Genomic DNA, 17,531 nt, shown 5'->3' with positions numbered 1-17,531 from the left:
CATCCTGTGGGGATACTTTTAGTCATCTCCCTCCACAGACTTGCGAAGGTAAAGAGGTGAGTGTCCTAGTTTCGAGTCATACAGGGAAATCCATCTGATCTCACTTTAAATGTCTAAAAGTCAGAGGTTCAAGTCCAAGCTAGTCACAAGGCTCTCCTTATACTCACTGTCTTTGATACCTATTTTAGCATGTCGTGACTACTACTCTGGAGGTGTCCTTTTCTCCTTATTGACTAAAAGCTGGAAGCTTAGGCCACTGACTAATATGCAGATAACCTGTTACTAGACATGCAAAATTTGGGTGACGATTCCCTCCCGGGGTTGAGGCCAGAGGAGTGGGGCACGGTGGGTAGCGCTGTCTCCCCACAGCCACGAGTAGCCTTATGACCAGCTCTTGGTAAACAAACCTGCTCATGAATGTTCCATTTCTGAAAGGTCTCCTGGCCTTGCGCAACAATACTGTCTGTCCAGATACCCTTGCAGGAGCTTGTATTCATTATGAACTTCTCTTGGAAATGCAGTCCAAGGGTGAACTACCATGCCATGAATAAGGGTGGTCTATGTGCCACGCTGCTACCCTTTATTTCCTGATCAGTCAGGTGTTATACATGCTTCCTAACTTCTTTTAGTGTTTTGGGGTTCAGTCAATGTCATTACAACTGTATCCTCTCCTGTGCCTAGCTCGACTCTTAGCTCCCTTTATTTTACATGCTCTATCCTGCACACATTTTATCCTAGTTCCCTAGTTGTATTTATAATAGATACTGGCCTCTTTCAAATATAACTATGTGAGGGTTGATCATTTCTCTTATTTTTGATATTTCCAGATCAAGTCCAGGGTAAAATCCTATATTTTAGGTCTCAAGAAGCGTCCGTGGACAATATTTGGAATTTGCATGAGTGGCGTCCTTTCCACCATTTCTGTAACAATGGTGATCTCCACCATCATGTACTGGAAAAGTGTGAAAAGATCCAGGCTCCACCCGCAGGGCAAAATCCGCAAAATTATACGGGGACCTCCGAGACGCAGAGTGTGCTAAGCTGCAAAGTGAACTGGCCATTCATTTGTCCTTAATATGCCATATGTAGCTTATGCTATTGCTTATTTCTTTTACTTCTAAAAACAAAGCTCTTTAGCTCTACTCATGTCCCCTACCTCAAAGAGTTTTGTTATGTCTGTAAAAGAGTACTTGAAAACAGAATGCCTCACACACCTGCTAACTACTCATTTGTACACTGTAGTTTTATAAAGTGAAGTTTTCTCATAATCTTTTTAATGCCGTGCTCAGTAATAGTCCTATAAACTGCATCACCGTATCATCTGCAACTGTTTTTGAAAGATCGTTTTCTACTCATAAACTTCTGTTTGGGTTGAACACTATTATTCCTAGGAAATTAACTCTGCAATGTAGTACAACAATACAGCTGCAGATCCTGGAACCAATTATTTTCTTGCTCAGCTCTTGCAAGTTAAATAAACACTATGGTGACACGCAGGAATCCGTCCTCATTTGGCGGTAATGCTCCTGTAAGCTTTTGTGTTCAGCAGTCGTCCAGCTCACAGTACTGTAATGCTTGCCCAGTCTCCTGCTCCACCTAAATTCTCCAAACCTGGACTGGCTCTTTGACGCTCATTTTTTTCAGAGACAACTTCCATTAGTCAGCCCTGCTTGTTACATATTTTGGACAAATGAAATTTCTGGGTCACTGTCTGTCCCATAGAGTAAGTCATGTGTTTTCTTTGTACTCTTTTACAGACTCTTCACAAAGGGCCTATGGCCGCCTTTTTGATGCAAACTAAAGATAACCCCATGAAAGCCTTAGGAGTGCTAGCTGGTGTCATGGGCATAATGGTGCTGATAACTATCATGATCTCTACTGCCATGTTCTGGCGCAATAAGAGGTCCAACAAAATCATGCCGGTAAGAAGGATCATAAAAAAGAGACAGATCCCGCAGTCCCGGGCAGTCAGGATGGAGTGGCTGAAGTTCAAGAGGCCCAGCAACGCTGCAGAGAAGTTTGTCGTTGAAGACGATGCCAAAAGCCTACACAACGAGAACAGCAACAACAACATCCAGGTTGCCCCCGTGCCGCCGGCCGCCCCCTTGCCCCCACCACTCCCTGACCTGGCTCCCAGAGGGGACACCCCGGGGTGGCGGGTGCCAACCGTGTCCGGCTCCCTCACTCCCAAGTATATAAACAAGCAGCTGAAGAAGAGAGGTCATGGCAGTGCCCACAACGCCCTCGTGTCAGAGCTCAAAATGAAGTTTGAGAAGAGGAATGCAGCTATCGGTGAGCCCCACATCTAGGTGCTCTTGGCAGCCCCCAGAGACTGCAGGTTGTGGTTGTGCGTGGATATAATTTTTGTGCTGTGGTCTTCCCCATGTCTGTCAGCACCCTGTGAACTGAGAGCAGCTTCTCGCTGTGATAGCCACCCCTCACCTTCTGCAAGTGTTGCGTGCTGCGGTGTCACCCCACCCATAGCAAACGCTGCGGTCTGTGTCCAGTTGTGACTGCAGTTCCTTCGGCTCGTGTCCCAGTGCTGGTCCCTCCCTGCAGCTGTCTGACCAGGGTGCTTAGTACCCTCGTGCCAACCACAGTCTCCCCAAGTGAACGGGGATTCAGGTTGCCCCCATTTTGGAGGTCCCTACCCAGAGTCTTGGCTTTCAAACAAGGCGCTCTGCAGCCAAGGCACTGAAGAATACCACTTCTGACCTGGTCTGGCAGGTGGGTTTGAAGTGTCCAGAAACCCGTCACTTCAAATCCCAGGCCAGCTTTTGAAGACGTTGGCCTGGCTGCGGCACCAGCACTGAGTCCACGCGTGGGTCTCGTACAGCAGTGACAGTGCACGCTGCAAGAGGGCAGCTCGTAGCTAGTACCTGCTGTCCTCAGTGGTACCTGCTGTCCTCACGGCATGATGCTCTTCACAGTAGCTGGCGGAGCGATGTGCTCATGGCCCGAGTACCTTCACTCCCAAAAGGTAAGCAGGCAGGCTTGGAGAAGTTCTTCATTTTCCTGCAGCTTATGCTGGGTTTTGCCAGAGTACATTGGCATGATGCTGCGCTTCGCTTTTGCCCTCGACTTCCCCGCTGATCAGGGGATGGGAGGGCCACCTCCCCAAATGAGGGGGAGGCCAGCCGGAGGCAGCGGGGAAGACGAGGTAAAACCAAGAGAAAAATGATAAGTGAAAAATACGGACAAGTGCTGGGAAGTCGCATATGTCGGTCAGGGAAGTGTCTAGAAAGATCATTTGGTTTTGTACACTTCCAGCAAAAGGTGTCAGGGAATGTATTTCATCACCTCTCCTGTCTTGCTCCAGGGACTGGTGAGTGCAAAAGGAGGTTTCCATAAAATATTCTGGTTTGTCCTATCAGTATTTCTGAGTGAATTATGCGACAGTTAACGGGCTGGGGGGGCAGCTGACACCTTTTTTCCTGTTACGTGACAGTAAAAAGGCACCGAAGGCAGAGCACTTTTTTCACTGGATCTACCCCACAGTTTCTCCCTCATGTTCATTTCTGAGGAGATGTTTTTCAGCTGGGCCTGGCTGTTTCCCGTCCCTTGGGGAGAAGGCAGCGTGCGGCGGGCTGGCTGGGGAGCAGCACCCTGCACCCTCTGCCTGAGCCCTGGCCCCGCAGGGCAGCTGTGCTAGCATGGGTCGGCACCATGACCACCAGGATGGGGAGCAAACCCTACAGGACACTGTGTTAATTCAAGGGGCTCATAAGACTCTTCTCCAGCTGTCATTTCAGCTGGACCAGCAGACCTGGCCCCCCGGGGCTCTTATTCCCTCACCCCATTAGCTGGTGTAATTCCCTTTGTTTGCAGCAGGACTTCATCAGCTTAGGGGATAGCTGGTTGAATGAGAAGTTACCCACTTAGGGGATAAATCTTGTGGTTTTTAACTTCTGTTCAATCCACCTACAATCCAGAGGGCTGACCATAGCTCATGTCACCTGCAGGCTGAGCCAGGAGCCGTAGCCAAGAGGTGCAGCAGGGTCGCGGCTGAGGGGCCGTGGCAGCAGCGCTGCTCCCAGAGTCTCTCCTGCCGCATCTTGTTTCCTCCACGGTTTTATTGCCTACCCCTCCTCCTAGGGCTGTGTAGCGTGAGGCCCAGGCTCCCGTTGTCCTTGTCCTTGTCCTCCATCCACCAACCGGTGGGAGGGAGGGGACGTGCAGCCCTCGGCTCCTCACCTGGTTCCCTGCACTAGCACGCACCTTCTGCTGGTTGTGTCTCTGCCAGGTTCTGAAATGCTTCCCAAGGTACCAAAAGTTTGTGATTTATGCCCCATACTACTGTTTTCCCAATGTTGTGTTAAGCCAGTATTCTCCAATGAGGAAAGCCTATAAAGACCATTCAGTTAAGTGAGATTTAACAGGAATTATAGGCTTATAGTCTTAGAGATTATATTTAAGAGGGAATAAAGATGTTTTATTACTATATTGTGAGAATTTTTTCCAGTTACTCTGTATTTCAACTTCAGGGTTTGGGGTGGTTTTTTTAATAAATAAAAAAAGAAAACTGCAAAAGATGCTTCTGCGCATGGTATGCTTCTGCTGGCAACGATGCCTTGTCATTGCTTGTTATGTGACCGCACGGGCACAGGCAGCCAGATGGCTTTCCAGGATGACCAAATGGCCCCTTTTATGGGCCACGAGTCAAGCAAGAGGTTGTATGGGTTTTGGACAACGCCAGCCTGGAAGGAGAGGAGGCGAGAAGCAGGATGCCATGGGGCATGGGGGGACGGGCAGGGTCACAGCCGAGCCCCTGGCTGAGCACCCGTTGTGCTATGCAGCCGCTGCGGCATGGCTCGCCTCTACGTGAGGGTGCAAGTTTAGTTTGATGCCAGCGCTCGCTGGGTACGTGATTTATTATGAACTTTCTCCACGTGGTGATGGGATGTTTGTCTTTCCCTGACTGATGCCTCGCTGTGCTTCAGCAGCTCTCTCTACAGTCTCTACAGTTTGTTGTTGCTCCTCCATGTTGACTGGGGTGGAAGAAGGCCAGCTGTGACAGGCACCAGTTTGTTTTTCCCTCCCGCCTTGTAAATGGCCCTGTGCTGGTCCTCAACAAGCATCAGCTCATGCCTGACCCCATTTGCACCATCCCCCCCGGCACTTTCTCCAGGAGATGGTTGTCTCCTAGTTGACCAGCTGCTTCTGCCCCTTCCCCACCACTCCAGACCCCTCGTCACAGGTGCTGCAACTGCCTGGGGCCTCCCCTGTCCCTGCAGCCAGACCCTGGAGCTCCTTGGCATTCACATTTCTTTGCAGTTTGTAACTGTAAAAGAATAGAAATGAAGCAGAGGACATCAGTGTATTCTGAAAACCCATAGTCTTTATTACTTGGATGCTAAAAGACAGACAAGACTAGGAAGTTCCTTGAAGTATAACACCAGGAGTCAGCATTGACCGAACAGGTCTCTGTTCAAAAGCTGTGCAGGAACTTAGAGCAGGAGGCGGCGTTGGGGGAGGAAACATGAGGCCTGAGGAGAGACAGCGTGGAAAACACAGCAAAAACCAAAATACAGCTAGAAAGCAGAACTGCCACGTAGTGAAGCTCACATTAGGCTTTATCTCTGCTTACCGCTGAGGTTTCTACTCTAGGTTTTTTTCTTTTTGAGGCAGTCTGTAACAACGCATATGACAAGGGCTGCAAGTCTATTGGCCACGTGCTTTGGCTGTGCTGGAAAGAACGAGGCCAAAAAAGAAAAAATTAAGTCACATGTCCTCAGAGACCCAAGAAATGCAGCATGAGCTGCTCCACGAGCGGGGGCCAATTGCTTTTACATGCACATTCAGGCTTTTTTTTTGCCTCTACAAAGGAAGCGAGCTTTGGTTTCACAGCAGCAGGGTGGGCAGAAGGCCTGTCTGCGTTTGGGGAAGGTGTCTGGCTCGCACCTTTGGCTTCCAAACCCCAGCTCCCCACCACCCTCTCTGCACCCGGCCACGTGTCCCACCGGCCCGGTTCAGGTCAAGCATCCCCATCATTCCCTGCGTCACCCCGCAGCCACAGCACCGTCCTGGGAAGACGGAGACAAGCAGCGGGGAGGGCGGCAGGGGAAACGGCAGTTGAATGTTTGCCTGCAAAAGACAAACTCTTCATTTTTCCCCAGCTCTTGTTCGTAACTTTAAAAAGACTATATTAACACACTTGTGTAGCAGCACATGTTAGTGGTGTGTATCGGGGTGTTAGGGTTAGAGAGTACGTGTGTGCGTGCACGCACGTGTGTGTTAGTGTGACACTAAAATGGGCCTCTAAGATATGTCTGGCCACAAGTGAAAGGCTCTCCCTTTCTCCCTAGTAAGAAAAACAAAAAAAACACAAACAAAAAAACAAACCCAAAATAACTCAAAAACCCTGTGCTGCAGCTACTTTACGCTGGTGGTCAGTGAGTGCTTGCACTCTTCCTGTTTGTGGTACATCTGAGGCTGTGAACCTCTTAGGGCTGCGTAAACCTTCAGGAGGAAAGAGAAAAAAACAAAGCAAACCAAACAAGCAAAAAAAACCCACCCCCAAAAAGAACACCCATCATCTCTGATCATAAAAAGACGTTTTTCTCCACGTAAAACAAAACAAGCTATAAAATTGGCCCAATCCTCCCCCCCCACTTCTTGTTGCTGCTTGTGACCACAGCCCTGCTTCAGCTCCCCGTTCTATTTCCATGCAGCAGCACACGGGAGACGCCAGCACCGAGCACAGGGCAGAGCTGCAAACAAGCCCCCCCCCCCATCCACGCCCCCCCCGGCTGGATAAACACGCCTGTGCAAGTGGGCAAGGGGAGACCTTTGGCCTTTTGCCACATGCAGTGCTATTGGGGTTGAGTGTGTGTGGTTTTTTTTGGTTAATGCTTGTTTTTGTGTGCGTTGCTCTGTGACAGTGCTGCGGAGGCAGCCCGGGGTTCAGGGGCACAGCCGCACATCCCGGGCACCCTCGTTGCCAGGGCTCCCCAAGCCTGCTGTGAATCCCAGTCGTGCCCCCTGCCGTGCCCCGAGTCCGTCCAGCACGGAGCCTTCCTTGCACGGTCCTTCAGGAAAACCAGCACGTGCTGTGGCTCGAGGGCATCTGTAAAAGATGCCGCTGCAGCCGCGTTCGCGGGGCGGGCAGGGACCGGGCTAGTAGAGGTCAGCGCTGTTCCTGTGGGGCGGCCGGGTCTTGCCAGGCTCCTCGCGGGCCGGGGGCCGCCGGGAACCACGGCCACCCTCGGGGCGGCAGAGCCCGTCCTCGCTGCCGGCGGGCAGGCTGTCCAGCGTGCTCTCCTTGCTGCCGGCAGCCTGTGCCTGGCCCCCACGGCGGCGGCGGGGGCAAGCGCTGGGGCAGCGGGCCAGGCAGCCGGGGCGCGCCTCGGTGGTGCAGGCGTACATGCCGGCGGGCACGGCCAGCACCATGGCGCAGACGATGACGATGATGTGGATGAGCTTCTCGCGCTGCTCCAGCTGGCTGACGTCGCTGCCCGTGACGAAGACGACGCACTGGCCCTTGCGGGGTGCCTGGTTGCGTATGGCCACACAGACTTCGTACTTCGTGGCCGGCAGCAGGTCAGTCACCGAGTAGGTGTTGACGCCGGGGCCGATGTAGATGGCATCCTTCTGGGCGGCGTCATAGCGGCCCACGAGGAGGGTGTACCAGGTATCCCCCGGCTCTGCTGCAGCCGCCGCCGCCGCAAACCACTCCAGCGTGATGCCATAGACCGTCTGCTTGGCGATGCGCACTTCTACGTGGGCCCCCGGCTCTGCAGGGGCAATGGGAGCCCAGCCCGGGGGCGTGGTGGACGCCCACGGGACCCCCACGCGGAGGGTGATGGCCACCGAGGTGTTGCCCAAGAAGTTGGCGGCTGTGCAAGTGTAGTTACCAGCGTCCGCTGGCCGTGCTGCCGGGATCAGCAGCTCTGAGCGAACTGTCTCCTCGCTGATGGGTTCGGTGGACACTGCGGGCAGAGGGGAGTTGTGTCAACAGGCAGGGAGCCCCTCCTGCCCATGCAGGTGCCACCATGCCCTTGGGGCAGCCCCAAGACCATGCTGGGGTGGGATGGGGGCCAGGCAGGACCTGGCCTGCCCAGAGAAGGGCGAAGGGGGCCCTGGGAGTGTGCCGAACCCTACAGAGCTCATCAGTGAAGCATTAGCTGGGCCAAAAGGCAATAAACAACGAAGCGTGGAGACAGGGACTGCGGCCAACCCCAGCCGAGCACCAGCGGCTGGGGAGAGCGGCTGAGGTGCAAGAGGCACAGCTGCATTTTGGACACACACTTCATCCTCGTTAGGCCTAAGGGTAGAAAAATGTCAGTCTCAAGACGCTCAGGGCAAAAAAAGAGGCATGTGGAGGCAGGCCGTGTTGGGCTGCAGTGAGATATGGTTTCAAGAAACATATGAAACACCCTGTCTTCTACCTGAAGAGGAGCACATGGCTGTGGCCGGGAAAAGCCTGTACATAATAAATTCAGCATATGCTTGTGGAAAGCTGCACAAGTGCTGCTACAACATGGCAATTAAAGCAAATATCAAACCAGGATTAAGGACTAATGCTGTTTTATTTAGCTAGCGGGCTTATTAGGAACACACCTAACGTGTGTGGGGCCTGTATCCATTATTAGCTTACCTGCTGGAAATAGCAACCTGTCCTACTGAAGGCTCTTAGTAAAAATAAAAGGAAGGGATGGCATGTAAGAGCTGAACTGAATGGGGAGGAAGAGGAAAAGGCCTCATATTGCAAGGACCTCAATAAAGAATTTAAGTAAGCAAGGCTTATGGAGAATGACAACCTCTGTTTTGGTTGTAGAACATGAATGGGCAGAGACAGGCAACAGGGCTGCAGGGTTTTGTGGTTTGTGTGGGTTTTTCTTGAGAAAGCATATGGGAATAGTACAGGAACACACGTGTGTGCCTACAAATACACATGTACATACAAATATAGAGAGTGTGTGCATATATATGTGTGTGGTATATACTATATAGTGTAAATATATATGCATGTCTCAATAACTACATATATTTATTATGTATGTTTGACTGATATATTATTAATAGTTCTTACATCAGGTGTCATGATGAAAAATCTACTACTAACAACCAACACAAGGCCATGATCCTTTCAACTTTGACTGATACCCTGCACGAAGCAGCTCTTCTCATGCTAGTCAGATGTGCTTAGACATGTAGGATGATTACGATTATTTGGATTATTGCCCCACAATAACTGTGATGCTTTAAAGAAGCTGAGAGCTGGTGTGGTGACTGTGTAAGACCTACGTAAGTAGAATAGCAGAACATACATACATTTTTAATGCCAAAAGAAGAAAAAGCTTTGCTTACCATTAAATGCCCTTAAAAGTTTGAGTGCATAGGTCCACCAGACAGTTGGGGAAGGGCTGGCTTGCACAAAGCAGGTCAGGGTGATGTTCAGTCCCACTGGGACTGTCAGGTTGGTGTCAAGGGCTGAGGTCAGGGGCTTCATGCAGCTGTTGAGCTCCACTTCATGAAAATACTTCCCTGCCCTGAATTTCGGGCTTGAGCAACTTAAATAGGAATTCATCAGAATAATAGGTGGGCCGACCGCCTTGATAAACTGGACAAATCCCCGCAGGCGACAGTCGCAAATCCAGGGATTGTCATGAAGGGCCAGGACGGCATTGGAAAGAGCTTCGATCTGCCCCTCTGCCCTCTGGCTTCTCTGGTAGACAGGCCAGCTGTAGAAGACATCCCTGGATATGATGGTAAGCTGATTTGAGGATAGGTCTAAATAGGTCAGGTTGGGCAGATAGCGGAGCGCGTGTTCTGGAAGGACATCCAGCCGGTTGTGCTTCAAATCCAGGATTTTCAGAGCCGGGGTGTCTTGAAATGCTGTCCATGGCACCGAACTTAATTTGTTCCCTTGCAAGCGCAGCTCCTTCAGAGCTGGCAGGTATTCCAGGCTCTTGATGTGCATCACCGTGATGTTGTTAAAATTGAGCCAGAGATACTCCAAGGCACTAACGTTCTCAAAAGACCCACGAGGCAACTCTGTTAGGTGAGAATTTTCTATTCTAATTTTCTGGATGTCCTGAGGGATGCTTGCAGGGATCTGCCTCAGCAGTGCAGACATGCAGAGCAAACTCCTAAGGAGGCAACCAGAAAAGTCTCCAGGTCACACATGACTTTCATGGCTAACAAACCAGTTCCCCGTACAGGTCTACAAGCACTTGAATAATTGTAAGCTATTGTATCCGAGGCACGCATAAGCCATACATCCATCCTTTAGTTTGGTTTTACACCCATTTTTCCCACAAAGAGTAAAATCAAGTCATAAAAATTGCTATCTAGGCAACTACATAGCTCCAGAAAAAAGCCAAATCTCATTTGCTGCTCAAGCTAGTACTTTTCAGGAATTAGAGGAGGAATACCGTGTGGCCATCTGTTTGGTTTTGGTGCGCGCAACATCGGCAAATACAGAGAATCTCTGCGCTGCTTCGCTGGTGCTAGAACTAGGGTAACTAGAGTTCTTACCTTCCAAAGCTGTCTTGAGAACAAGAGCATCCTGTGACACAAGACGAAACAGCTGGGTTTATCCTGTGGAAGGCCAGAAGAAGAAGAAAAATATGACAAATAGGGTCCATGTTCTCCTTTAAGACAGCACTGTGCAGGGTTTGCACCAAACATGCCAACCACCTCCAAGAAGCAAATCCTATTATCTGTAATCTTCCTTGACGCACAAATAAATCCTGCTGGGGACCCAACCCTAAAGAAGACTTGTAGTATGGTTCATAGCCCGTGTCGAAGCACTAAAAATCACCCCTGGAACCACTCTTGGCACTTACTCTTTAGCTGCGGGGATTCTAACAGACATGTTTATTTGGTTGGTAATATCAAGACAGAGGCAAACCCCACATCTCTTCCCAAGTCCTTACAAGTAGTAAACCAGGCCTATTTACTTTTTTTTTTTTACTTTCAAGGGGTTCAACCTCCTGTATTTTAATGGCATTTATCAGGGCAGAAAACCACAGTAAGGGCCAGAGTTCACAGCTGTAATTTATCAGTGCATAGTGCTGTAGCACACAAGTCATCAGGCCCCAAAACCTGCCCACGGCGCCGGGCAGGGTGTGCTATTTCGCGTGGTGCGCACGAAACTTGTTCCCCAAACTTAGTTTTTCTGTCATGGAAGCAGAAGTATTACAGCATTATTTTTCCTCAGCCTCAACTTCCCCCACCACCACTATCTCCAGTCTTACACACTAGCAATGAAAACAGTAGCATAGCTGTAGCTGGTCTGTGGGCTTCTCTGAGAAAAGAGTATTTTGGAAGTTAATCTTTATTGTATAAATACGAAATTTAAGCGCTATTTTCTGGCTTCCCTGTAAGATATGCGCCAATTGGCTTTCGGTCACCTTGAAAAACTCAGGCTAAATAATTCTGTGAGAAGGGTTTTGGAGTAACCAAATTTATTTATCTTTTCAAAATCCAAAATAGCAGGTTTCAGTTATAATTTCCAAGCAGTGCTGCGTTCTCCTGGGGCCATCTAGTGTGTATGGGCTTCATTACAGCCCACAGAAGGCAGCATGCCGCCAGAAAAGGGCTTAACCTCACTGCCAGTACGTGTGAAGCTGGGTCACAAATCAAGATTAGCTTGAACCTGCTTAACCGCTAACCTACGGGACCAGGATAGAAAAATATTTATAGCGTGACGGCTTAGATCTATACATGGCTGTCAGGGCATGTGGAACAGTGCAGCCTACAGAAGACGTAGGATTGATTCTGCAGCTTTTAAATTGACAGGTGCTTTGATTTCGAGGCAAACCAGCAAAGGGAACTGGTGGGGAAGCTGCTGGGGACTGTTGCCGTGCTTCATGATTGCCTCTTGTGTACACGCAGCGCCCCACAGGTAGCGGGCCTGCTGTTGCTCGCTATGCCCAGCAGCTAACCACAATCATATGGGATAGATATATATTTATTGGTTTTTTTTAACTGACATGTTCCTTACTTGTTCGTGGTGCAGTGCTTGATATTTCAACAGCTGCCCTACGTTTTAACGTGTCGGTAGGCCATGACTGAAGGCAAAAGGCTGCTGGTCTGTAGCCCACCAGATGCAGCAGCTATAAAGCCCCCACCTGACCGTGGTGGCCGCTGGGGACATTTCTTGGTGAAGCTGTTGCAGTGAGAGTGGCACCAGCACAGAGCCCGTGAGCCGAGGCAGACACTCCTTATGCACTTTCAGTGCAGCTCAAGCAGTAAAGGGGACCCCCCCCCATCCCCCCCCATCAGCAGGGCTGTCTGGCTAAACTGGGGGTGCTGCAGGAGCAACACCTGCAGCTGCGAGGGGCGGATGGGTCCGTCCCGGTGATCCTGCAGATGCTGAAGTGGAGAGTCTCAGGGACCCCCATGCCCACCCTGCATCAGCATGGGCTTCTGGGGAGACATACCCACCAGTGCCTTTGGCCCTCCTTTGTACTCTACCATGGAAAAATTCCCTAATAAAACAATATTGTTGTTGTTTTACTATTATAAGGCCTGATATTATTGCTTGGCAATAACAAGAGTAAACAACATACCACACAAGCAGTTAGAAAAGAGCTGGGAGTCGGGAGTCAGGAGCAAACCTGGGGTTGCCCATGTGTGAGCAGCAGGGTCTGGGAGAGAAAAGCTTTCAGCAGAGGCAGAAGAAAACCAACAGTCTGATGGCATTCAGCATTAGAGGCGATGGGAGAAATGGCTGATGTCCACCCAGGCGATTGGCTTGTCCAGTCAGGTTGTCCAGGCGTTCACGAGGTGATGGAGGTGTCCGTCAGTGCGAGGGAAATGCTCACGGTGTGCAAAGGTGCCACTGGGGAGGCTGCTGGGCTGGGACGGTTTGGCTGCCTCCGGCACCAGGCGGGCCCGCGGGAGCGATTCAAGGCCCAACTTTGTAGAAACCTCCTTTGCTCACAGGGAAGGCACCTCCCTTGCCACCTTCACATCCCGCCTCTGTGGCTCGCAGGAAGGGTCTTAAAGTACATAGCAGATAGGTCACGTCTTCAGAAAAATCTTTCATGAAAAGCAGAATTTATTATTATTAACAGATTTATACAAAACAATTGGTGTGTGAGTCCCCACGTACATCTTTGGGCACAGTATAGGTGCGTAATAATGTCCAATGTCCTGGGATGCAGCAAGTAAAATTTCACCCAGGCTTCTTTCTTAGAAATACATACATTAATTTAAATAAAGGAGTTGATTTATGGGGGGGGGAACTGCAGTTGTTTTCTTTCTCCTACGTGAGATCTCGCCCCACTCCCACCTATCTTCTACATGCCTGGAAAAATGGCCTTTTGAAGCGTGGTGTGGTACCATGGGCCAATGCTCTGGCTGTTTTCAGGCTGATATTTATTTGCTGCTTGAGAGGACATTTCTTTAAATATTCCCAAACCCCAGCTGAACTCAGAAGTTTCAGTATTAACCTGAGAAACTAGTGGTGAATCACTTATAAAAATTAGATCAATTAGTGGGTAGAGAGAGGCAAGGAAAGACAAGAAAGGAAAAAAAAAGTAAAGGGGAAAAAAAAAAAATCCCCTAAAATGTGTTAGCCACAGCCGTTATGTTTATGTTCCTTACTGGAGTGGGATTTTGTTGCCTTTTTAATTCAGCCCAGTTTATGCCTGCCTGTAAATTTAATGGCCACTTTTGTGACAGCAGATGTCCACTCAGTTCAGCTGCTCTTTAATGTCATGTGGCATCCTGGCCGAAGCCAAAATGCAGAACAAGCTGTCTAAAACCCAAGCTGTCAAAATAAATCTCCATAGAGACATTGTCTGCTAAGCTATGGGAAGTGGAGTTTAAGAGACTGCGCTGATTGCCAAAGCAAAGGCCAAAAGGACGCCCATTGCGTGCTCCCAGCAATGGCGAGGGAGTCAAACTCCATCTTGAACCGACGGGCACACACAGGTCTGTAAGAAATCAAGTCCAGGCTGATGCTTTACAATTACTGCCCCTCTGCCAGGGCTATCAGCGTTAGAAACCCCTGCTGGGGGGGGGACATATGAGGTGAAGGCTGCAGTTGGGTATTTTGGATACGGTGCATGTAACATCAAATGGTACAGGCTTGAAAAAGAGCTTTGAAACAGAGGAGGGTGCTGTGAAAAAAGGTAAATAAGACTTTTGCTTCACAAGCCTTCAACAGCAGCAGCTGTACAAACTTGCCAGTCTTTCCCCAATTTTTCTGGGTACCCCCACGCCCTGGCCATGTCCCCCAGGGCAGCGCAGCTCCAGTTCTGCCACAGCGAGTCCCACAGGGCGCTGGCAAAGGGGACCACCACCCCCCTTTCACCCTCCGGAGGAACGGAGAGGCTTCGCCTCTTGCTCAGGGCAGGAGCAGAGTCTGTCTCCAATGCCAAAACCAGGAGCCAAGGGCCGACTCACTCCCGTGGGGTGCGACTACGGTCGCAGCAGCCCCACATCACCGCCAGAGCCCCCGGCCCTTGGGAAACATGGGCACTGCTCCAAGGCTCGCGGCCGCCTCTGAGAAGCTCCCGGTCCTGCTCTCTGGGGTGCACACGCTTAGTTCGCATCTGTTTGAACCTTTGACAGCAATTGCTAATCTTTTAAATTTTGATTAACAGGAAAGTAAGAAGGGAGGCAATTCTTTTGCAGTGTTTTAGCAAGAATTTGCATCTTCTGTCAGCTTCTTCAGGAGCTTTTTCACCCTTAGATTTTTATTTCAGCATTGGAATACTTTCAAAGTCATTCTTCAACGTCCATTCATTTTTTTTTAAGATATCTTGAAAAATGTTTCAATGTCCTTCTTGACATTTTTGGGTTCTCCTTCATTTCTTTTCACAAATCTGTATATATGCACCTGTACATTTTTTCGTCCTATATTTTTTAATCATTTAAAGACATTTTAGGCTATTCACTCTGGGCACACAGAAATAAATGTGAAAGTGACCACATTTAACACAATTATAACCTTCCAAAGTGTTTAAATCACATTCTGTAAATAAGGTGTTTCTCAGCCTGAACGTTATTTTGCATTTGTGGAATTTTTTATACGTATGTGGCATTAAAAATATTTGCAGGGACTTTATAATTCAGAGCCAGTATTAGCCTTTGTCTGGATCTACCTGCCAGGTGATCTGGACACTTCTTAAGATATTTGGGAAAGCATATTTCAAAGCTTCAACATGGTGGTTTTTTTTTCTCCATTTCTTCTTGCACTTCAGCTACTTGCAGTACTCCTTTTTAATCACCTTGGGCACATTATTTCATTTATGTTCAGCTCAGTTCCCTCACTTTGGCAGCTGCTTTTCTCCAGATCCTTTTAAGAAAAAGAAATAATAACAATTTTGCACTACAGTTCAGAGCTATTTAAATTCATATTTAAAACACAATTTTCTTCTTTTTTAAACCCTATCCTTAATTTTTCAATGTTACACTAATCTGATTTCCAAAATAAGTATAAAAAGATGCTGTGGAAGGAGGCATGTGTCTTTTTTATTTATCCCATGAAGTACCCATTAAGGAGTGGCTCGTACTGCTCTCCAAAGCCCTCAGCCCAGGCAGCGGGTGCAAACCTCCTGCCCAATGCAGGTGGACAGTTACTGTATTCCTAAATGTTTCTGAGGTGGTCCAACACTCATCTGAGAAGAAATTTTGAACTGGTTTAATAGTAAAGTTAGAAAACATTGTACTCTGAGAGATTCTAAAAATATGTTGCTTGGTGGTGCCAAAATATTTGAAATAGAACCCAAAAAGCAACAGATTGGTCAAAACCTGCTACAAAGAGCCTGTGAACAGAGGAAATGTTTTCTAAGGAAAAAGAAAACCGAACAGAACAAAGTGTCAAAAAAAAAAAAAAACCAAACCCACAAAAAACGCTACTAATGCAGAAATTCCGAAAGATATTCAGGTGTTTGTTTTGGTTCTGACAGCACATGTCTGTCCAAGGACTGGCTTTAACCGAGTAAGAAATTGTTTCCAGGGATGAATATTCTCCTTGACTGAACTCTGAGCTGTTCACATGTCTTATGACCAGAGAGGGAAGCTTGCCTGAGCTAACCCTGCTGAAACCAGGTGCCTAATAGCCCTTGGGTAAAAACAACAACAAAAGAAATCCAGAGAGGCATTTATCTGCCACTGTATGTGCCTCGTACTACTAAAAATCTGACCCAGAGCCTTGAAAGTCACATTCAGCAGAAAATTAATTTTCATTTCACCCACAGTTTAGCAAGTTTCTCTTCCAACCGACACCAGAGGACACAGAGTTTATACAAGTTTCTGCCTGCTGCCAACCTTGTGTGAATCACCCGTGGAGTACAGAGAGGCTTGTTTTGGAGCAGCAGCAGTTGAGGTGCTAAACTGTGATGCCTCACCTATGAGACAGCGAGAATAGCCATAGGAAATAGAAAAGAAAAATCATGGTGGTTCTGCTTGGGATCGCTGTTTATTCAAAGTGCAAAAAATACCCAATAGAGTCTGTAAAACTTAACACACCCACAGTCAATGTCACAGGAAGAGCTCTCCATCCTCCCCTCCCCACAAGCAAAGGGCAACAGCACTTTTCCATTCCCAACTCACAGACCCTCGGAGCGGGCGAGAGCTGCTCCTCGCCAGGGCTGGATGCCACAAATTACCCAGCTCGTGCCTCCAGGCAACCGAAAGGAAATACCTCTTGTTCCCAGTCAGCTCCTGCAAACCTGACTTACAGCAAAGTCCTTGGGCAGTAGGTCCACGCCGTTCACCGCAGGAGAGCTTTAGGACGGCCTTGACTCTTCAGGGCTAGCTTATCCATCCAGGGCCATGTCAGGCTAGTTTCTGCACAGCCCAGCAATACCACTGCAGGTGTGGGCAAGAATGAGGCCCAAAAATATGGCAATCCTTGCAACTCATCCCAAAAACTGCCACTGGAAGAATACTTCTGTTCTACCTTGGAAGGGCTCTTTAAAAATCATCCTGGGAAATGCAGCTGTATAAATAAGTAATAGATCTATTACATGCTACATATTTCAGCAGTTAATTTGTTATATTAAAATACATAATTTTGCAAAATGTTATTTGTAAACCTAAAGATCTATGCAGTCCAGTGACAGAAGTAGCATGCATTATTTTTACACAAGGATTGACAAATTCTTCCAATACAAAAGACTGTAGAAGCTAGTAGACAAGAAAAGACGTCCTTTATCATTAATGCAAAGAATACAGGGAGTCCTATCAGAAACTACTGTGACATATTCCCTGTTGCTAGTGTTTATGTTGAGATCAAATGACTTGCTTTTTTCATCAGGCCAAGTAATCTGACATAACTGAAACCCTTCTGTACAAGGAGGACTTGCAAAATCCATACAGGGCTCCATACCTGCTAGTGAATTTTGTTATCCCACACTGTACATACACATCCAGAACGTGAGCGGAGATCCTTAGGTGCTTCTAATAAAGTTAGAAATTCACATTTCAAAACAATTCAGCAAGCTTTATCAGTTATCGTTTCAACTTGGCTGGATCCCTCCCGTTCAACATTTGGCAGAACATATATAATTTTCTTCATGAAGAATATTTATTACAAAGAGAAAAACATTATATACAGTATTACTACA

General features: G+C 48.4%; 2 protein-coding genes across 2 annotated transcripts in view; one reads left to right on the top strand and one right to left on the bottom strand.

Moving 5' to 3' along the window:
- CDHR1 (cadherin related family member 1) overlaps positions 1-4,497 on the top strand; it is a 49,619-nt gene extending 45,122 nt beyond the window's left edge. The window contains exon 17 of the mRNA XM_075109611.1: positions 1,758-4,497. Within this exon, the coding sequence (XP_074965712.1) occupies positions 1,758-2,309 (552 nt within the window). The 3' untranslated portion in view covers positions 2,310-4,497. The remainder of the gene's footprint in view (positions 1-1,757) is intronic.
- Positions 4,498-7,116: 2,619 nt separating this feature from the next.
- On the bottom strand, positions 7,117-10,589 carry LRIT2 (leucine rich repeat, Ig-like and transmembrane domains 2). Its single transcript, XM_075109678.1, has 3 exons — positions 10,480-10,589; positions 9,310-10,091; positions 7,117-7,928 (listed from the first exon to the last, which is right to left on the bottom strand). The coding sequence occupies exons 1-3, from the start codon at positions 10,587-10,589 to the stop codon at positions 7,117-7,119; spliced, it is 1,704 nt and encodes a 567-aa protein (XP_074965779.1).
- Between the last annotated feature and the right edge of the window lie 6,942 nt (positions 10,590-17,531).

This window comes from Phalacrocorax aristotelis, chromosome 14 (genome assembly GCF_949628215.1).
Source record: "Phalacrocorax aristotelis chromosome 14, bGulAri2.1, whole genome shotgun sequence".
Lineage (NCBI taxonomy): Eukaryota > Metazoa > Chordata > Aves > Suliformes > Phalacrocoracidae > Phalacrocorax > Phalacrocorax aristotelis.
The sequence above is the reverse complement of the archived record's forward strand: the minus strand, read 5'-3'. Positions and strand labels throughout refer to the sequence as shown.